The sequence below is a fragment of the Balaenoptera musculus genome, chromosome 6 (assembly GCF_009873245.2).
Source record: "Balaenoptera musculus isolate JJ_BM4_2016_0621 chromosome 6, mBalMus1.pri.v3, whole genome shotgun sequence".
NCBI lineage: Eukaryota > Metazoa > Chordata > Mammalia > Artiodactyla > Balaenopteridae > Balaenoptera > Balaenoptera musculus.
In genome coordinates this window covers 82,645,436-82,667,832 of record NC_045790.1, presented here as the reverse complement: position 1 = coordinate 82,667,832, position 22,397 = coordinate 82,645,436, and the positions used below count along the sequence as shown (strand labels likewise).

The 22,397-nt window shown below is 47.8% G+C and overlaps 1 protein-coding gene across 2 annotated transcripts in view; it reads left to right on the top strand.

Annotated features, from left to right (window-relative positions):
* Window positions 1–22,397, top strand: part of CORO2A (coronin 2A) — a 60,061-nt gene that overhangs the window by 32,589 nt on the left and 5,075 nt on the right. The window contains exons 3-10 of one of the 2 annotated variants that reach the window (XM_036856297.1): window positions 13,902–14,018; window positions 16,375–16,524; window positions 17,751–17,930; window positions 18,666–18,782; window positions 19,398–19,502; window positions 20,238–20,334; window positions 21,257–21,369; window positions 21,695–21,785. In XM_036856297.1, coding sequence (XP_036712192.1) covers window positions 13,902–14,018; window positions 16,375–16,524; window positions 17,751–17,930; window positions 18,666–18,782; window positions 19,398–19,502; window positions 20,238–20,334; window positions 21,257–21,369; window positions 21,695–21,785 — 970 coding nt within the window. The remainder of the gene's footprint in view (window positions 1–13,901; window positions 14,019–16,374; window positions 16,525–17,750; window positions 17,931–18,665; window positions 18,783–19,397; window positions 19,503–20,237; window positions 20,335–21,256; window positions 21,370–21,694; window positions 21,786–22,397) is intronic. The other variant, XM_036856298.1, reaches the window with a different exon arrangement.

The window sequence follows — 22,397 nt, the reverse complement described above, 5'->3', positions numbered from 1 at the left end:
TATGAAAAGGATCAAAATATAAACACATACCACCACATGGATGAATCATAAAGACAGTGTCAAGGGAAGAAACCAAATAAATTACAATGTCATTACCTAAAGTTAAAAACAGACTAAATTAAACTATACTTTAAGGGATGCATAAGTAGGTACAAAAATCTTAAAGAAAAGCAAGCAAGGGAGGATAGCCAGGATAATAGTTACCCCCTGGGGGAGGGAGGGAGTTATGATTGGAAAGTATTTCATAGCAGGGAGTCTCCTTTGTGCTAGTAATAGTTCATGGCAGTTATATGTTTAAATTTATTTTCCAACAATTCATTAAGCTGAACATTTACATTTTATGCACTTTTTTTATATTATATTTTACACAAACACACACGTAAGGGTGACACTAGGTCCATGTGGTTTTACAGACAATTTCTATGTAACTTTCAAGGAACTGATTATTCCAATCTTTTACAAACATTTCCAGAGAATAGGAAAAGAGGGACTGCTCCCCTTTTGTTCTGAGGCCAGTGTAACCTTGATTCCAAAACCAGACAGGAACAGATCAAGAAAGAAAAATTACAAGCCAATATCACTCAAGAAGATGAATGCAAAATTGTTAGCTAATCAAATCTAGCATTGAATTAAAAAAAGATATATTCTGAGCAAGTTGGATTTATTCCAGAAACTAAGGGTGGTATAATATTAGTTAACCTATAAATGTAGATCATTACGTTGCAAATGAAGGGAGAAAAACCATATAGTCATCTCCATAAATGCAGAAAAAGCATTTGATAGAGTGCAATACCCATTCATGATAAAAATTCTTTGCAAACTAGGAAAAGGGAATTTCACTAACATATAGGAAACAGAATTGTTTAAACTTTTTGTTTTGAAAGAATCTCAACCCTACAGAAAAGTTGCAAAAATACTTGAATATATGATTATCCTTGACCTAGATTCACCAATAGTTAACATTCTGCCAAATTTACTTTTTATCTTTTTTTATATCTTTCTCTCCATATGTGTGTATACAGAATCTAACTCAGGATCATGCATTATATTGAGTTGTCATATCTCTTAGTCTACTTTATTTCATTATATTGACATTTTAAAGCAGTTAAGGCCCACTGTTTTGTAGGACATTTCTCTTTTTGTTTGTTTTGTTTTTTGTCTTCTGTTTTTCAATTTTAAAAATTTTTTATTTATTTATTTTTATACAGCAGGTTCTTAATTAGTTATCTGTTTTATACATATTGGTGTATATATGTCAATCCCAATCTCCCAGTTCATCCCACCACCACCACCACTGCCACACCCCACCCCACCCCCTGCTTTCCCCCTTGGTGTCCATACTGCAGGACATTTCTAAAATTGGATTTGTCCCCTTGTTTCCTTGTGATTAGATTCATGGTATACATTTTTGGCAAGAGTATTAAACAAGTGATGTATCCTCAGTTCATTACATCATGTAACACATGATATCAGTTTGTCCCAGTATTGGTGATATTGGTGATATTTGATATCTTTGTTAATATCGTGCAAACATGATCATAAAGAAGGAATGTGAGAAACATCCCTTTAGGGAATTCCCTAGTGGTCCAGTGGTTAGGACTCTGCGCTTCATTGCCGTGGCCCAGGTCCAATCCCTGATCAGGGAGCTAAGATCCCAGGGCGTGGCCAAAAAAAACCAAAAAAAAACAAGAAACAAAACTTTGCAAAAAGGTGCTGTCCTGCACAGTAAGATTAGAAAAATAACTTAAAGGTATAAGTATTGAAAAGGAAGAGTTAAAACCACATTGTTTACTAATGTGATTGTCTACATAGAAAACCAAAAGAACATGGAGTCAAATTATTAGAAAAATGAGTGTTTGGCACTCCCAAACTTATTCTATGAGGCCACCATCACCCTGATACCAAAACCAGACATACAAAGATACTACAAAAAAAGAAAATTACAGACCAACATCACTGATGAATATAGATGCAAAAATCCTCAACAAAATACTAGCAATCAGAATCGAACAACACATTAAAAGGATCATACACCATGATGAACTGGGATTTATCCCAGGAATGCAAGGATTCTTCAATATACGCAAATCAATCAATGTGATACACCATATTAACAAATTGAAGAATAAAAACCATATGATCATCTCAATAGATGCAGAAAAAGCTTTTGACAAAATTCAACACCCATTTATGATAAAAACTCTCCAGAAAGTGGGCATAGAAGCAACCTACCTCAACATAATAAAGGCCATATATGACAAACCCACAGCAAACATCATTCTCAATGGTGAAAAACTGAAAGCATTTCCTCTAAGATGAGGAGCAAGACAAGGACGTCCACTCTCACCACTATTTTTTTTTTTTTAAATGACCCAATTTTTTTTTTTTTTTATAAAGGAACTCCTTTATTTTATTTATTTATTTATTTATTTATGGCTGTGTTGGGTCTTCGTTTCTGTGCAAGGGCTTTCTCTAGTTGTGGCAAGCGGGGGGCACTCTTCATTGCGGTGCACGGGCCTCTCACTATCGCGGCCTCTCTTGTTGCAGAGCACAGGCTCCAGACGCGCAGGCTCAGTAGTTGTGGCTCACGGGCCTAGTTGCTCCACAGCGTGTGGGATCTTCCCAGACCAGGGCTCGAACCCGTGTCCCCTGCATTGGCAGGCAGATTCTCAACCACTGCGCCACCAGGGAAGCCCACTCTCACCACTATTATTCAACATAGTTTTGGAAGTCCTAGCCACAGCAATCAGAGAAGAAAAAGAAATAAAATGAATACAAATTGGAAAAGAAGAAGTAAAACTGTCACTGTCTGCAGATGACATGATACTATACATAGAGAATCCTAAAGATGCCACCAGAAAACTATTAGAGCTAATCAATGAATTTGGTAAAGTTGCAGGATACAAAGTTAATGCACAGAAATCTCTTGCATTCCTATACACTAACAACGAAAGATCAGAAAGAGAAATAAAGGAAACAATCCCATTCACCACTGCAACAAAAAGAATAAAATACCTAGGAATAAACCTACCTAAGGAGATAAAAGACCTGTACTCAGAAAACTATAAGACACTGATGAAAGAAATTAAAGGTGATACCAACAGATGGAGAGATATACCATGTTCTTGGATTGGAAGAGTCAACATTGTGAAAATGACTACTACCCAAAGCAATCTACAGATTCAATGCAATCCCTGTCAAATTACCAGTGGCATTTTTTTTACAGAACTAGAATAAATCATCTTAAAATTTGTATGGAGACACAAAAGACCCCAAATAGCCAAAGCAGTCTTTTTTTTTTAAACACTCAATGGTCTATTTTTTTTTCTTTTTTTCTTTTTTTAAAATTTTTATTTATTTGTTTATTTATTTATGGCTGTGTTGGGTCTTCATTTCTGTGCGAGGGCTTTCTCTAGTTGCGGCAAGTGGGGGCCACTCTTCATCGCGGTGCATGGGCCTCTCACTATCGCGGCCTCTCCTGTTGCGGAGCACAGGCTTCAGACGCGCAGGCTCAGTAACTGTGGCACACAGGCGCAGTTGCTCCGCGGCATGTGGGATCTTCCCAGACCAGGGCTCGAACCCGTGTCCCCTGCATTAGCAGGCAGATTCTCAACCACTGCGCCACCAGGGAAGCCCCCAAAGCAGTCTTGAGGGAAAAAAACGGAGCTGGAGGAATCAAACTCCCTGACTTCAGACTATACTACAAAGCTACAGTAATCAAGACAATATGGTACTGGCACAAAAACAGAAATATAGATCAGTGGAACAGGATAGAAAGCCCAGAGATAAACCCACGCACCTATGGTCAACTAATCTATGACAAAGGAGGCAAGGATATACAATGGAGAAAAAACAGTCTCTTCAATACGTGGTGCTGGGAAAACTGGACAGCTACATGTGAAAGAATGAAATTAGAACACTCCCTAACACCATACACCATATTTTTGAGTTTAAAAATAAACTCAAAATGGATTAGAGACCTAAATGTAAGACCGGACACTATAAAACTCTTAGAGGAAAACATAGGAAGAACACTCTTTGACATAAATCACAGCAAGATCTTTTTTGATCCACCTTCTAGAGTAATGGAAATAAAAACAAAAATAAACAAATGGGACCTAATGAAACTTAAAACCTTTTGCAAAGCAAAGGAAACTACAAACAAGACAAAAAGACAACCCTCAGAATGAGAGAAAATATTTGCAAATGAATCAACAGACAAAGGATTAATCTCCAAAATATATAAACAGCTCATGCAGCTCAATATTAAAAAAACAAATAACCCAATCCAAAAATGGGCAGAAGACCTAAATAGACATTTCTCCAAAGAAGACAAACAGATGGCCAAGAAGCACATGAAAAGATGCTCAACATCACTAATTATTAGAGAAATGCAAATCAAAACTACAATGAGGTGTCACCTCACATCAGTTAGAATGGGCATCATCAGAAAATCTACAAACAACAAATGCTGGAGAGGGTGTGGAGAAAAGGGAACCCTCTTGCACTGTTGGTGGGAATGTAAATTGATACAGCCACTATGGAGAACAGTATGGAGGTTCCTTAAAAAACTAAAAATAGAATTACCATATGACCCAGCAATCCCACTACAGGGCATATACCCAGAGAAAACCATAATTCAAAAAGACACATGCACCCCAATGTTCATTGCAGCACTATTTACAATAGCCAGGTCATGGAAGCAACCTAAATGCCCATCGACAGACGAATGGATAAAGAAGATGTGGTACATATATACAATGGAATGTTACTCGGCCATAAAAAGGAACGAAATTGGGTCATTTGTAGAGACGTGGATGGATCTAGAGACTGTCATACAGAGTGAAGTAAGTCAGAAAGAGAAAAACAAATATCGTATATTAACGCATACATGTGGAACCTAGAAAAATGGTACAGATGAACCTGTCTTGCAGGACAGAAATAGAGACACAGGTGTAGAGGACAAACGTATGGACACCAAGGGGGGAAAGTGGCAGGCGGGGTGGTGGTGGGATGAATTGGGAGATTGGGATTGACATATATAAACTAATATGTATAAAATAGATAACTAATAAGAACCTGATGTATAAAAAAATAAATAAAATAAAATTCAAACATTCAAAAAAAAATGAACAACTAGTGACACCTACAACAACAAGGATGAATCTCAAATGCATCGTGCTAAGTGAAAGAAGCTAGACTTAAAAGGACAAATATGTATGCATCTATTTATATGACATTCTGGAAAAGGCAAAACTATGGGGATGGAAAACAGACCACTAGTTGCCAGTGGCTGGAGTTGAGGAAGGGTTGGCTACAGAGGGGCAGCAGGAGGTATTTTGGGGGGTGATGGAACTGTGCCATATCTTGATTGTCAAAATAAACTGTATGCAAAAAAAAAAAAGAAAAATGAGTGTTTGGAAGGTGGCTGGATAAAAAATCAGAATACAAAAATGAATTGCATTTTTACATACCAAGAGTTCTTAGAAAATGTAAATATTTTCAGTAGAATAAGAGAAGAGTGAATACCTAAGAATAAATGAGCAAGACTTACTAGGAGAGGGCTTCCCTGGTGGCGCAGTGGTTAAGTATCCACCTGCCAATGCAGGGGACACAGGTTCGAGCCCTGGTCCAGGAAGATCCCACATGCTGTGGAACAACTAAGCCCGTGCGCCACAACTACTGAGCCTGTGCTCTAGAGCCCGTGAGCCACAACTGCTGAGCCCGCGTGCCACAACTACTGAAGCCCGCGTGCCTGGAGCCTGTGCTCTGCACCAAGAGAAGCCACCACAATGAGAAGCCCATGCACTGCAACGAAGAGTAGCCCCCGCTCGCCCTAACTAGAGAAAGCCCGTGTGCAGCAACGAAGACCCAACGCAGCCAAAAATAAATAAATTAAAAAAAAAAAAGACTTACTAGGAGAAAATTACAGAGGATCATTGAAAGACTAATATTGAAGATGCCCTAAGTAAATGGAGATATGTACCATGTTCATGAAGAGCCACTTTTTATCCCTCCCCCAAATGTCCACAGCATTCTCCTTTTTATGACATTCTACAACACATTCCTTTCTTAAGATGTCATGCCCTGAGTACTTTGAATTAGAGTCACTTGTGTTTTTCTGGTAGCACCTCCTAATGTACTTGCAATGGGGGGTGGGGGGGGAAGAACCAGTACTTTGCTTACCCATATATCACCTTTTGGACACACACAGTTGGCGCTTATAAATTTTCATCAATTGAACAAATCTGTTCTCCATTTCTATACTTTTGCCATTTTAAGAATGTCATACAAATGGAACCATACAGTATGTAGCCTTTTGCACTTGACTGCTTTTACTCAGTATAATTCTCTAGAGATTCATCGAGGTTGTTGTGTGTATCAACTGCTCATTCTTTTTTATTGCTGAGTAGTATTCTGTGGTGTGGTTGCACACAGTTTGTCGAACCATTCACTGTTGAAGGCCATCTGGACTGTTTCCAGTTTGGAGCTGTTAGGAATGAAGCTGCTATAAGCATTTGTGTACAGGTTTCTTTTTTTTTTTTTTAAATATTATTTGAATTTATTGTATCATGAATATCACTAACAAAACATCAGAGGGGAGAAGAGAATTTATACCTAAAAGGAATCAATTCAAGAAGTAGAATAAACATAGCAATATAAAAATATTAATTAGAAAACATACATACATATACAAGAATGGTCTATTGTGGAACTGAAGTTTCATTTGTGTGTACAGGTTTCTGTGTGAACATAAGTAAGTTCATTTTTCTGGGATAAATGCCTAGGAGTGCAATCCCTGCATCATAAAGTAGTTACATGTTCAGTTCTATAAGAAACTGCCAAGGTATTTTCACAAATAATTTTATAGCATAAGCAAAATATTACATGGAACATACTTCTCCTAAAAAGTTCTTTGCTGTTTATCTGAAATTCAAATTTTACTAGGTAGCCTCTATTTTTATTTGCTAAATCTGGCATCTCTATTCCCAGGTGATGCCAATGCTGCTGGTTTACAAACTACATTTTCAGCAGCTAGGCTCTATTCTAGTTCTTTTTTATCATTAGGAAAAACTTTCAAACCCAAAGGTAGGTTAAAAACAATATAATGAACTCTTCATACTCAGATTCTAGAATCTTGAAGACTTTGCCACTCTTGCTTCATCCATCCCCTTTTTTCCCCTGAAGTTTTGTTTGTTTGTTTGTTTCTAAAGATTTTTTTTTTTGATGTGGACCATTTTTAAAGTCCTTATTGAATTTGTTACAATAGTGCTTCTGTTTTATGTTTTGGTTTTTTTGGCCGCGAGGCATGTGGGATCTCAGCTCCCCGACCAGGGATCAGACCCGCACCCCCTGCATTGAAAGGCGAAGTCTTAACCACTGGACCGTCAGGGACGTCCCCTCTGAAGTTTTTTTTTAAAGCAAATCCTGGACAGTTTGTCATTATACCCCCACAAAGTTCAGTTTGCAATTCTAAATAATAGTAACATTTTCTGACATATCCACAATGCTAGGATCACAGCATCAACAATATCTCCTGTGCCAACCGATTGCCTGTTATGTAAAAATGCCTTTGATTGCCTCATAAATGCCTCTTTGCACCTGGTTTGTTTGAATCAGGATCAAGAAAGGTCCACGCATTGCATTTGGTTGGCATTTTCTTAAGTAACCACATCCAGTGTGATGGAACAGAGGGGAGAGGCTGAGAGAGGGAAAGGACACACATGCTGGTCCCATCGTGCAGTGCCTACCTGGGCAGATAGGCCTGCCGGCCCTTTTTCATGTAGTCAGCGGGGACAGGGCTTATGCTGTGCCTTTATTAGCCCATTTTCTAGGAAGTATTGCCCCATCATACAGATGAGAATGCTGAGGCTCAGGGAGCTGACTGCCTGAAAGACCCTGAGCAGGAAGGGTGAGGACCCAGACCTGGGCATGGTCTTGGGCCCCACTCTCATTCAGCTGACCTGCACTCCTGAGGTTTACCTCTGGTTTACATTGGCTCCTTGTCAGTTACCAGGGATTAAGTCCCATCCGGGCACAGAGAGTGTTAGTAAAGGAAGGAAGGAAGAGACAAGCTAGCTAATTCTTTACTGGAGCATAGGATTGGAAGGTGCCTGGCCTCACCACCATGTCCCAGAAGTTATTCTCAGAAGGACCAGGCTGTCCCAGGTGGTGTCAGGTGTCCCGAGGGGAGTGACTCCGCAGTCCCTTCCTCTTGCACTCTGTGACCCAGGGTGAGCCCGTTGCAGGGTGGCTCTTGCAGCCTAGGCAACCAAGGGCTGTGCTCCGGGAACAAAGGCACAGTGGGAAGGTCTGGGGACAGGCCCGCCCTGAGCCTGGGGACATGCCAGGTTGGGCTCTGGACCCTGGCGCCCGGCCTACAGCAGACCCACCCCATCAGAGTGGGAGGTGGACTTTGCTGTGAGGTGTGGAGGTCGGGAGGAATGCCAGCAAAAGCAGGCAGAGCCCTGGGGGTGGGCCCTGCAGCATCACTGGGAGTGGACCAGACCAGAGTCTGGCATGGGCCTGAGGGGCCAAACGGACACATGGCGAACAGGTGCCTGGGAGCAGGGGGGAGGGGAGCACTTCACTGCTGCGCTCTTAGAGGCCAGCTGGACCCTTCTTAAGCCTGTGTCAGACCATGTCACTCCCTTGCCTAAACACCTCCCAGGACCCCCCATTGCCTGCACACAAATTCCTGCCTTTCTCATCAAAATCCTTCATCCCCATCCCAGCTGACGTTTTGAACCTTAGAGCCTTCCACAGCATATACCTGTGCCCTCCACACTCAGGTTCCCCTTCTAGAAATGCAGGGTGTGGGCTAGTCTATTTTACTTTTTTATTTGGGGGGGAAGTCTCTTCCAGTTCTAGGGGTCTCTTAAGCCTGGAAAAGAACATGTTCAAGGAATGGGTCCTCTGCCTTCAAATATCAAGGAGCTGGCCTGGGACTGGGGGAGTGGGATGGGAGTGGAGATATCTATGTGGTCCCAAAAGACAGAGCTAGAACCAGAAATGGAGAGTGAGGGGAGCAGGGAGGGCCACAGGGAGGCTACACCAGGCTCCGAGTAAGAAACGCTTTCTCACAGTTCAGCAAGGTCTAAAAGTGGAATAAACCAGCTAGGGAGGAAGTGAGCTCCCCATCTCTGGAGGTAACCAAGCAGGGTTACCAGATAGCCTCTGCAGTTCACCACTTCCAGCCCTGGGTGTGGGGTTCTGTGGTGAACATTCCCCATGCTCATCTGTGTATGTGTGGGGAGGGCTGATGAATGACGCTCTGCCCTAAACGTTCCTGGGAACATGATTTGCATTTTAGCAGCTCGTGTGTTCTCAGGATTAGGGAACGCTCCTGTCATCTTTCCCCTGCTCAACTCTCTCTTCTGGGGAGCCCTCTGGCTAAGTCTCACCCCCTCTAGTTAGGACATGACTCATCTGTCCACTTGTCCATCTCTCCATGGGCATCTCTCTCTGTGCAGGGTGACTGTCTCCATGCCCACAGCCTCTCCCCTCTTCTCGGACCTCCTCTACTGTCCTACCCATCAGTCTACCTTCCCTGCTGTCTGCTTTAGGATCCTCTCTGCTTAAAACCTACCTAAGGCCCAGCCTTTCTGACTTGAAATGCCTCCCCTTCACCCTAGCCTGGTCAAAGTCTCCCTTTCTTTAAGGCCCAATTGAAAGGCCTCCTTCTCCAGGAAGGCTTCTTTGATTAATCCCCCCCCCCCCGGGCCTTTCTTCTGCCTCTGCTTCTCTCTGTGAGCCCTGAGTACACTACATCCTGTCACCTCCACAGATTGGAGGCTCCTGCAGGGCGTGGACCATGAGTAATTCATCTTTTGCCACCACTTGCACGCAGCATAGGACCTGGCACATAGTAGGTCCTCAGTGAAAGGCCTGCATGATGCTGATGATAACTATGGCGTGAGGATAGCAAGAGGCAGACCAAGAGTGAGAGGAAGCTTTCCCAGTTCTCATGGTTCTGCCGTGGATGGAGTGGCTCTGATTGTCAACCCTTCTGATCCCCAGCTTCTGCATTATCAATGGGGATTTTTGCACTACTTCCTGGGGTGGTTGGAGGTAAATAATATTAGCAGAGCCCCTAGCACAGGGCCTGGCACATAAATGACTCCCTAAATTATGATTCCTGAAGAAAATACTTGCAAACCTCTTCCTTATAGATGTGATAATGCGCTTGAGTCCATCAGTGGGAATACCATCAAGACATAAATTTATTCACTGAGGGCCCCCCTGGAGCCATTGCCCATCAGTTGTGTAGGAAGTGGTAGGAGCCCCCGATGGAAGCTTGGCCTCACACTAAGTACACCCCTGGGCCCCTCTGAAACATACTGAGCAACAATAAAACTGGGTAATTGTGATTAATTATTATCACAATTAATAAATGTGTGAGTTCTGATGAACTTAAACTGGTGAATTTCCTGAGAGCTTACCATGTACAGGCAGAGTCTTTTTCTTTTTTTTTCTTTCTTTCTTTTTTTCATTTGGCCGTGCTGCGCGGCTTGCGCATCTTAGTTCCCCGACCAGGGATCGAACCCAGGCCCCAGCAGTGAAAGCGCTGAGTCCTAACCACTGGACCACCAGGGATTCCCGAGGCAGAGTCTTAAGCACTTTATGTGTATAAACTCATTTAATCCTCATACCCACCCTATGAGATTCTACTACTGTTGCCATTTTGTAGATGAAGAAACTGAGGCACAGAGAGCTGAGGTCACTTGCCCCAGGTCACACAGCAATAAGTGCTGTAGCAGGGATTCAAACCCAGGAAGCCAGATCAGCCTACCTGCCTAACCTCCTCTACACGGTGCAGCCTACTTCTGCCTCCCATGTCCACCTGGGCTGTGGGGAGGGTCTCCCGAGGCCATGACTCATGCTGTTCTGGGGACAGCCGGCTCCCTGTGAGCCCTAGAGGTCACAACAATAGTCCTACATCCTCTCCCATCCTGGCAACTGAGGTCCCCCACCCACCTGGCTCTGCCTTATGGGTCCTACAGTCCCATCCACTCCGTCTGCCCCAGGGCGGCCCCGCAGAGACTCGGAGGTGGCGTCTCTCCAGGCTGAGCAGCTGCCTGGGGTCTACAAGGAGGGCAGGTGTATCTCCTCTGATTTAGAGCCTGCACCCCCGTAAATCAGAGGCCTGTCCCTGGCTGACTGCTGGCCTAATGGGCTGAAAGGCAGCAGTGGCCTCCTAATTATAAATGTCCCTGCCCTGACAGGGCTTTTAGCAGCCCGGTCAATAGCCCATCAGACTGGCTAATGTCTGTTAATGTCAGTCCTCCACACAAACCGTTTTAGGCACAGAGCCTGCCAACCTCTGGGGAGCACCAGCCATCCCTTGCTTGCTGAGAAGGAAGAGAAGCTGTGTGGGGCTGGGGCCTCCGCTCTTAGAGGCCTGGGAGGAGCACCCATCAGAGCCAGGCGTGGCTCTCAGGCACCTCCAGGTCTGAGGCAGACAATGTCCTGAGGCTCTCTTCCCTGCCCAGGGGCTCATTTTCTCTATCCATGGAGGAGCCAGACCCATCTGAAAGAAATGGAACTTTCGCTCACCTCCTCACACATCATTATCAAATGACACAAGTCCGAAGTCTTTCCTTTATTTTCTCTCTCTCTCTCTCTGAATGTGTATGTGAAAGTATTTTTTTTCCTGAACCCTTTGAGGGTAAGTTACGTACATCTTTGCTCTTTATCCCTAAATACTTGTGTGTTTCCTAAAAATAGGAATATTCTCTTACGTAACTGCAGTACATTGCCAAATTCACTCAGTTTAACGTTGCAACAATACTTTAATCTACCATTCACATTCCAGTTTGTCAAATAATGTGCTTTATAGCGTTCCCCCTCCAGGAAGGGATCCAGTCTAGGGTGAGGTTTCTGAGACCCTTCCCTGAGGGGCAAGATCGGAATTGGGCAGAGTACTTCTGAAGGGGAGCCCGGGACCACAGCCTGTTTGCAGAGCTACTAAGATGCATGCATAAAACCGCCGTGAACCAGAGTCTCGGTTGTCTGTCCCCTAGTTTGCCAGGGGTGAACAGGGGCGTCCTGTGTCTGTTCTCACAGCAGCTCCCTGCTTTGCTGCCCTAGTAAGCAAGGCCAGGGACCATCACTGGTCTTTGCTTCGTCTCCCTTGGGCACGGTCTCAGGACGTCCCACAAGAGTGCAGTGGTCTCTGCAGAGTTGGGGAGGTGAGGGAAGGAGAGACCGTGGGTATTCCCTGAGCTCACTCTGTTCTTCAAAATTAATTTTTAAATATCCTGAGACAGTTAGTTCTGTGAAGTCAAGTACTACGTCTTATGTTCACCCAGCACCTCGCACAGGGCCCGTCCCCTAGGTTCCTCGTAAAGATGGGGTGAATGGGTGGGTGTTGGCCAGTTTTCTTCTCCAGTTTCTCCCTCACTTAGATATAAAAGTGGAGCCTTCGGGTGGGTGGGCTCTAGAATCTGAGGCTGTCTAGTGGATCCTTGCATTGGCAGGCAGAGGGCCTGGTCCTGGTCCCTGTACTGCCAGGGCCATGCAGTGTGGTGTGTGAAATGAGTGTGTTGGTCCCTGCCAGCTGCTGGTTTCTATGGATGAACTGGTGTAGTTGTCCCATGGCCCGGGAAATCTCAGCTTCAGCGCTATGTAGCCTGGGCTGTGAAAACTGTGTGTCCTCCTAGCACCTAGATGGGAATTCTCAGCAGGAAGGAGGGGAAGGGAAGGAAATGCTCTTTCTTTTTAATTGAAGTATGACTCACATACCATAAAATTCACCGCTTAAGTGTACAATTCAATGAGTTTTAGATATTCACGTGGTTGTGTAACCATCACCACTAATTTGAAAATAATTTTATCACCCCCAGAAACCCCACACCCATTAGCAGTCACTCCCCATTGCCCCCTCCCCCCAGCCCTAGGCAACCACTAATCTGCTTTCAGTCTTTATGGATTTACCTATTCTGGATCCCACCGCCCACCCCCGTCCCCCCACTGCATGGCATGCAGGATCTTAGTTCCCTAGCCAGGGATTGAACCCAGGCCCTCGGCAGTGAAAGTGCTGAGTCCTAACCACTGGACCGCCAGGGAATTCCCCCTATTCTGGATTTTTTTTCATATCATTATTCAGGGTTCTGAATTCCAGGTACCAGGGGATGTGTTCATTTGCTCAAGCAGTGAAACCACATCCGGTACATCATCTAGTGGAATCATGCAGTATGTGGCTTTTTATGTCTGGCTTCTTCCACTTAGCATGATGTTTTCAAGGTTCACCCACGTCAAAGCATGTGTCAGTACTTCATTCCCTTTTTTGGCTGAATAATAGTTCATCGTGTGAATATACTACATTTCAGATATCCATTTATCCATTGATGGACATCTGGATTGTTTCCACCTTTTGGCTATTATGAATAATGCTGCTGTGAACATTGGTGTACAAGTCTTTTTGTAGACCTATGTTTTTATTTCTCTTGGGGCTGTCCCTAGAAGTAGAATTACGGGGTCATATACTAACTCTGTGTAACCTTTTGAGGAGCTGCCAGACTATTTTCCACAGTGGCTGCAACATTTCTGCATTCCCGCCAGCAGTATACGAAGGGGAACATCCTTTTACTGAACACCTACCATGTGCTAGGCACTGTGCTAGACCCTTCCCACACCTCATCTCCTATGATCCTCACACGAATGATCTGAAATACCTACCATCGCCTCTATTTTACTGAGGAAGACACTGAGGCTCAGGGAAGTGACGTGACTCCCCCAGGATCACACAGGGGTTAGTGCTAAGTCCTAGATTCACTCCCAGTTCTGTCCCGTACGTTTTCTTGTCTACTCGGTGATTGCTGGCTGCCCGAGGGACCCTCCAGGTGCTAAAGTGGAATTAGCCCCCTCCCTCCCTAACCTTCCTGGGTACTGTTTTACAGACGGGAAAGTTGGACCCCCACTACCCAAGGGTCTGCGGGCACAGAGGGAACGTCTTAGACGTCAAATGGAACCCTTTCAATGATTTTGAGATCGCCTCCTGTTCTGAAGATGCCACGGTGAGTGTCAGTGCGTGAGGCGGTTCCCTTTCCCGAGAGGAGTGGGACTGGGGCAGAGGGAGACAGAATGGTGTCTGGACTCAGCTCTGACGTTCCTGACTCCTTCATCCTTCACGAGGTGAGGTCACTGTGTGCGGAGGGGGTAAGTTAGATTGAGGAGGAGAAGCTCTGGGCTCTGTGGGACTTGGGGTACCACCCCTCCTCTCTATGGGCCTCAGTTCCCCCATCTATAAAATGAGCATAATAGCTCCCAACCGTCTAATGAAAATCCAATGAGATTCATTTCCCAGTGGGAAAGCCCGTCTTTTGGGGGAACTATAAAATGCTGTGAAGGGCATTTTTACTGTGGCCCGAAAATATTCTGCCACATAATCTCATAGACAGTGGGGAGGGAAGATTTAAAAGGATAAGAGTGGGAGCATTAAATGAATGTGAACACCAAAACCATCCCAAAAGCTTCAGTCCTACCAACTTTTTGAGCCCCTGTTCTGTACCAGGATCGTAGTCCCTGACTCCACAATGTTTGGTGTTATTTATAACATATTCTCTGCCTACTTCTAAAACTCAGCGCGTATGGCTTAAAACAAAAGACACAGATATGATCAGATGATTGAAATAAGGCTGAGAGTCATAGTTACCCTTTATTGTGAGCCCACTGTGTCCCTGACTCTCATTACACATATCATTTCACTCAGTCTTCCCAGCAACCCCACAAGGTAGGATGGTTTTCTGATGCAAAAGCTGAGGATCTGAGAAGTGTGGCAATTTGCCCAAGGTCACACAGTTTGTGGAGGCAGAGCCAGGGTTCCGACTAAGGCCTGATTCCAGAGCCCGATCTTTTTCCACTGAGCTGTTCCACTTCCCTAAAGAGCAGCAGCCACAGATGGAGGAATTTAACTCTGTTGCAGCTGTTGAATTCCAGGCTTAGCTTGGAGCTGCCTGGCAGCCAAGGCAAAAAAAAAGGAAATAGCCTCACTGTCTGATCAAAGGAAACAGACCCGTTCATAGAGAGAAGCAGGTAGAAAATTATAAGAGGACTTGTGTCATTTTCCATATAAGGGTTGCTGAGGAGCATAAAGGACAGTGTCTGCCGACGTGGCTTCACCAAAGGGACAGCCGGGCCCTGTGAGAACTGACCTTGTCTCAAATGAGTGTAAGGCTTCTGACAGGATATCAAGTATCTGACTCTGTGTTCACTCCTGGAATACCTGCCCTTTCAGGCCTGCTTTGAAGGCTCCCTTCAAGGTCTTTATTAAATTCCTAGCTAGCCTCATCACCCGTCCCTTCCCAGTTGCCTCGGGGGCAGGAGGAGTGGACACAACTATTGGGAGTGGCAGGGATGACCCTCTAGCTCTGAGGGATGGTGTCTTTTTCTACCAAACAGGCCTGCCCAGAGTCTGTCCTCCAGCCAGGTCCAGTTCTGTTTGGTAACAGCCCTGACCAGACTCCATCTTTCTGGAGCCTGGCACTATTGTGAGGCTGGCTTTCTGGTTTGAAATCCAAGATGACCAGGAAATAAATGCTGAATTAAAAGCAAAGTCTACCTGAAAGCCCATATATCCTAAGAGAAAGAGGACATACAACCACATAGGGGCCTGAGAGCCCTGCAGGACAATAAGGGACGTTAAGTCAACACCAGCCTGGGCTCTGTCGCCCTCTGTCATCCTCTGTTCCTCCATGTGTATGCCTCTGTGATGGGGAGATGACTTCCTACCATGTAAGCCCTTTCCATCCTCAACAACACTGCTCTGGAAGGAATCCCCAGCCCCTCCTCCCAGGCCCTCACGGTGGAGTACAGGCCTGTGACCCCATCCAACCCTGCCTTCTGGCCTTTAGTCTTCCAGGCCATCCAAGGGGACCCTTATAACGGAAGGGGTTGGGGGTTGTCCCTGCCCTGTCCTGCTCCAGAGACTGCGCTGGCTCCCTAGCTCCCTGAGGAGATAGCATAAACCCTTTCTCCTGGCATTTGAAGCTCTACCCTGAGCCTTTGGGACCAGGAGGGGGTAGAGCACTGTACTTTGAGGGGTATTCTAGGCTGAGAGGCAGGTTTGCTCTGACATCCAGCCTGGGAATCAGGCCTGTGGCCCATCCACTCACCCACTGCCTCAGGTCGCTAAGAATGGCAAAGATTACCAGAGGCCTAGGCTCATCTCCAGCCCCTGCTTGGGCTGGAGGACCTTGGCAAAGCGCCTGTCTCTCTGAGGGGCCCCAGCTGCCTCTCCATTGAGTGAGAGGTAGATACAGAGAGAGCTCCCCCGGACTGTCTGCTGAGCACTGCCAGTTCTGTGGCTCAGGGTCGTGGGCGGCCAAGGTGACCCCGGCTAACCCTTCCCTTGGGCCGTGTCTTCCCTGACAGATTAAAATCTGGGACATTCCCAAGCAGCTGCTGGCAAAGAACCTCACAGCCTTCAAGAAGGAGCTGGTGGGCCACGCCCGCAGAGTGGGCCTGGTGGAGTGGCACCCCACAGCTGCCAGTATCCTCTTCAGCTCCGGCTATGACTACAAGGTGGGTCTGTGTATTAGTTTCCTAGGGCTACCCTGACATATGACCAAACTTGGTGGGTTAAGACAACAGAAATGTATTCTCACATAGTTCTGGAGGCCAGAAATCCAAAATCAAGGTGTTAGGAGAGAGAGCCATGCTTTCTCCAAAGTCTCTAGGGAAAAGTCCTTCTGTGCCTCTTCTAGCTTCTAGTGGCTCCAAGCATTCCTTGGTTTGTAGCTGCATCACTCCAGTCCGCCTCTGTCATCTGCCGTCTTCTCTGTGTATCTATACGTCCCCTCCTCTTCGTACAAGGACACCAGTCATTGCATGTAGGGCCCACCCAAATCCAGTATGACCTCATTGTAATGCATTACACCTGCAAAGACCCTGTTTCCAAATAAGGTCACATTCTGAGGTTCCACGTAGATATGAGTTTGGTGGCGGGGGGGGCGGGGTGGAGACAGTATTCAATCCATTAGTCTTCCTGGAGGGTTTGGGCTGGACCCTGCCCAGAGATGCCTCCCCCTGCTCCATTGACCTCCAAGCTAGCAAGCTGTGGGCCCTGTGGATTGGGAAAATTCACAGTAGAGGAGACCTAGATTCTATTCCCACTCCGTCTCTGACTTGCAGTATGACCTGGGAAAGTCCCTTGTCTTCTCTGGGCCTCAGTTTCTCAGTCTGCACACAAATGGGGTTGATGTGGGATGGGAGTGGTTGAGAGGCCTTTACCCTGTTCTGATCAGAAGTGCTCTATTATCTGTTTATGTAGGGTGTGCTACTGCTTATGGTTGTACAGTTTATCTGTACACAACTCCAGGGGGCACTATTCGCATTATAGACTACGGGAATGGGTTGCCCTGGAGCTGTGCAGTGCACAGCCTGTGTAGCTAAACATGGCAGCCCTTGTTATCTGTGTGGTAGAAACTGTTGCTAATGGCTGTTTGAAACCCCCTGGACTATCTGGTCCCCTGGGGTCCTCCCAGCATGGATGTTTCATTGCTCCAAGCAGATGGTGTTTTCTTTTCACTGCCAGACAGCCTGACTCCCCACTTCCCCCTCCTGCCACGTGGCAGCTTCAGCCGGCAGACCCATCCTCCCAACCGAGGCCTCTTGGCCAAACTGCCATCTGTGGCTTCCCTCCCGGGGATACCGTGTTTCACTGCAGCCTGGCTGGCGCGTGACTGTGGAGGCCAGGGCGGGGCTGGGGGGGGATGCACTGTGCTCAGAGCTGGCTCTCTGCCATGCAGGTGATGGTCTGGAACCTGGATACAAAGGAGGCTGTAATCATGAGCCCTGTGAAGACAATTAACTGTCACCAAGACGTGATCCTCTCCATGTCCTTCAACACCAACGGCAGCCTGCTGGCCACTGCCTGTAAAGACCGCAAGATTCGGGTTGTCGATCCCCGAGCAGGGGCCGTCCTCCAGGTCAGTGCTGGGCTGGGGTCTGGCTTGGGGTCAGAGGAGCGAGGAGTGGAGTGGGCATGGCAGGGGGGGGGAGGTCTGAGAACAGGGCAGTAATGATGTTAATGTTCTGGCCAAGCCTTCACGTGTGTTTATCCCCATCTGTTGGGGGGTGTAGAGTATGTCATACCCATTTTTCAGATGAGAAAACTGAGGCTGAAGAGAGGCTAAGGGACTTGCTCACATTGAAAGCTGGGACTGGAACCTGGTCTAACTCCAAAGCTTGTCATTGTGCCTCGCCTCTGTCAGGAGGCATGACATGGGGTCAAGAAACCTCAGGGCACCACTGTTATCCACTGTGTGACCTTAGACAAGCACTTTCTGCTCTCTTGAGTGTCTGTTTTCTCATCTGCAACAATGGGCCATTAGTTCTTCCTCTGGGAGGGTTAAATGAGATATCCCAGGTGACAGTGGCCACCCAGCCCCATGCCTTGCATATAGTGGATGCTCAATAATAATCTTTTAGCAAAAACATGGAGCTGGGCCGAAGTTTGCCTCTGTCCTAGCTCAGAAAAAGAACTCTCAACAAAAATAGTGAGAGAGACTTTATGTGGATGGGAGAGACCCAGGAAGGCTTCCTGGAGGTGGTGCCTCTGGAAGGATTCTCCAGGCAGAGCTGGGATGAGAAAAGAAGGTATTCCAGGTGGAGCAGCAGCGTAAGCAAAGACAGGGTGTCCCTGACCACACATGTCCCTCCAGGAAGCCAGCTATAAGGGGCACCGGGCCAGCAAAGTGCTATTTCTGGGGAACCTGAAGAAGCTGCTGTCCACGGGCACATCCCGATGGAACAACCGGCAGATGGCCCTGTGGGACCAGGTGAGTCTCCCGAGCAGCCCCACCAGCGCCCCTCACCAGCGCCACACCTTGTGCATCTTGTTGTTCAAGGAAGGGGAGGGGTCAGGACCCAGGAGAAGTCTCGGTGTGGGGGAGGGGAGGTGGCTGAGTTTGGGACCAGGACTTGGGGGTGGGGGGGAGGGCAGGAGAAGGAAAGGGCCTTCTAGGCGGAGGGAACAGCTGGAGCAAGCCCTTAGAGTGAAATAGGGAGGTGTGTGGGCAAGAGGAGCTTCCTGTTCAAGGTGGGTGGGGGTGGGGATGGGGATGAAGACCAGGCCAAGTAGTATTAATTTCAAGGAGCACTTGGCTGGAGTTCGAAAGATTGCTTCCTCTCTGTCTGAATCTCCTTGCATTATAGTAGATATAAAACAGGAGGTGGAGGGCTGGAGTGACATCATGTGTATGAGAAATCATTCGTTAAAGGTAAAATGCTAGCAAGGGAAAAGGAGGTGGTCTCTCTTTCTCTCTCTCTCACACACACACACACACACACACACACATGCACACACACACAGCCCTGTGACAGGAATTCTTAGCACCACCAAGGTGCACTCCATGAGTGACCCATAGGCCCTCCTGGTCTCCCTTCCCTTGCAGGATGACCTCTCTGTGCCTCTCGCAGAGGAGGACCTCGATGGCTCCTCAGGCGTGCTGTTTCCGTTCTATGACTCGGACACCAACATGCTCTACGTGGTGGGGAAGGTCAGTCTGACACGGGAGGGAGGTGGCTGCCTGGTGCCACTGGCGGCCAGACCGCAGCCTGGGGCCCTTGGGGTACAGGGCAGGGGCAGGGACAGGCAGGAGTGGCTAGATACTCTCCCCCTGTGGTGAGCCCCGCCCCTCTCCCACCTTCCTGGCTCCACAAGAACACCTGGGGCCAGGGCTTTGCCGGACACCCTGAGCTAGTCCCTCCCCAGTTCTGGGTCCAGATAAGGAGGGACCAGTCAGTTTTTCTTGGCAGGGGCACCTTCAAATTTGAGGCAGAGCAGGTCTTCACTGGGTAAGACTATCTTGTATTTGGCATCCCTGGCCCCTACCCACCAATGCCAGGAGCAGCACCCACCTCCCCGCCCAGTCATTATGACAGTGACAACCAGAAATGCCCCAGGGGTAAGACCCACTGGATGGTCTCAGGAACCCCACTTCTGACCTTTGTGTGCGGCTCTCAGATGGGAGTGGGGTTCAGGCCTGTGCTCCCAGAGCCTCTGCCTTGGCGGCATCTGTGTGGGCTTTGGGTCATGGTTGGGGAGACTAAGTGTTAAAATGAGGTGCCTTGGTGCCCTGCTGCCTTGGTGCCAGTCCTCTGGTCTGCCCTTGTGAGAGGCGGCTCTGCCAGCTCTTCACTCACAGTCCTCTCCAGGTTTCTGCTGTGTGGCAGTGGGGGCCAGGTGGGGGGCTGATGGGGCCCGGCTCTGAGCGGTGCCCTCCCCTCCACAGGGAGACGGGAACATCCGCTACTATGAGGTCAGCACCGACAAACCTCACCTGAACTACCTGACCGAGTACCGCTCCTATAACCCACAGAAGGGGATCGGTGAGTGTGGGACACTGAGGCCACTTGGGGCCTGGGGAGACAGGGATGAGTCAGGCCTCGCCCTAGAGGGCCCCTCACTGGGGAGGGGAGACAGCGGGTCAATGCTCTGAGTCAATGGGAGCTCTAGTTGAGGTATGCGGGAGGTTCTCTGAGAGTACGCAGGAAGAAGTCCGGGAGGGCTTACTGGAGGAGGCAAGACTTGAGGAGCCAAAAGGGAAGCAGAGCACAGCATGGGGAGAGGATGAAGGTGTTCTAGCTGAAAGTTAAGCAGTTACAGCAGCAGCAAGGAGATGGGGGACATTGACCTAAGAGAGGCCCTACTTTTTAAGTGTGTTTAGGGATTAAAAACAAAACAAAACAAAACAGGACGCAACTATATGCCCTATACAGGAAACCCACTTATATATAAAGACACAGCTAGATTAAAAGTAAAGATGGAGGTACTTCCCTGGCGGTCCAGTGGTTAAGACTCCGTGCTTCCACTGCAGGGGGCACGGGTTCAATCCCTGGTTGGGAAACTAAGATCCCACAGACCACGCTGCGCGACCAAAAAAAACAAGTGAAGATGGAGAAAGATAGCATGCTAACACTAATCAAAGGAAAGCTGGCATCGCTCTATTAAGAGCATCTGTGTTGGGAGGTGTGGGGAGGGTGATGGAGGGCCTTGAGCAGAGCACACTTCCTGTAAAAGTTTAGCTAAAATCCTTGAAGGTAGGGGACAAAGTCTGAGGATTTCAACCCCATTTCCCCAGCTCGGGGCCTGGTCCAATGTAGGACTGTTTGTTAAAGGAAGGATAATGGGAAGAGGCTGGTCTCTGTTCACATCCAGGTGTGCAGCCTGGCTTTGCCACTCACCCTGGGTCCCTGGGGCCCCAGCCCACCCTGAGGAATCTCTTGGCCCTCCTTGGTCATCTCCCCACAGGTGTTATGCCAAAAAGAGGTCTTGACGTGTCCTCCTGTGAGATCTTCCGCTTCTACAAGCTGATTACAACCAAAAGCCTCATCGAGCCCATATCCATGATTGTACCCCGGCGGGTAAGGGTGGTGTGAGCCATCTCCGAGGGAGGGGGGGAGCCCCTCCTGGAGAAGAAGGACCCTGGGACCTGGAGCCTGGAGCCCACGCCCCTGGGGGAGCAACAGGGAGGCTGATGGCCCCTCCTCAAAGGGGAGCCTTTCTCGTGGTCAGCACGCTGTCCCTCCCACCTCTGCTCTTGAGTTGCTCTGTGACCTTGGGCACATCCCTTTGCTCTCTGGGCCTCAGTTTCCTCAACTCACAGGGGTTGGGGGGAGTCTGCACCCCTGGATCTCCAAGGGCCCTCCCCCACCGTCCCCGCTTTCACTGTCCTGACTTCTCCTGCAGTCAGAATCCTACCAAGAGGACATCTACCCGCCCACGGCAGGTGCCCAGCCCTCTCTGACGGCCCAGGAGTGGCTCAGTGGGATGAATAAAGGTGAGGAAGGCAGAGAAAAGGCCTCGGGTGAATGTGGGGGACAACGGAGCATCCAGTGGCCCCAAGTAGCTGAGAGGGGTTTGGCTGGTATTTGTGTCCTCCCATAACCTGTAACCCCGGAGGACTGGTCCTTGACAGTCGGTTCCTAGTGGTTAGGATGGTCGCATATGGGTCCAGGAAGGGAGGGGCTCGTCCCAAGTGACTCAGGAAACTCCCTCCGAATCAAGGGATTTTGCTCCAAGGAAAACGTCTTTAAATTCTGTGCTGTGCAGAGTGACTGGAGAGTCTCAGCTGGATGCCCCCTGCCCATCCTCCCGCCACCTCTGCAATTACTCTTTGACCCCAGAAACCCTCTAGGCAGCAGCCCCCACCCGGGCCCTTCTGTCCACCCTGCCTGCCCTGACTCTCCCTCCCTGGCCTGTCAACATAAGGACCTGCGCAGGGGGAGGCAGTGTGTGCTCCCACCCCTGCTGCGGCCCCCGGAGCTGCCTGCTGCCCCCTCCCTTTTATGTGTAACCCTTAGACAGTCTCGCTCCTCTCTGGGCTCGGTTTCCTCACTGTAGCCGTGATGCCTGCCTCCCCTGCTTCTTGGGGTGTTGGGAGAATTCATGA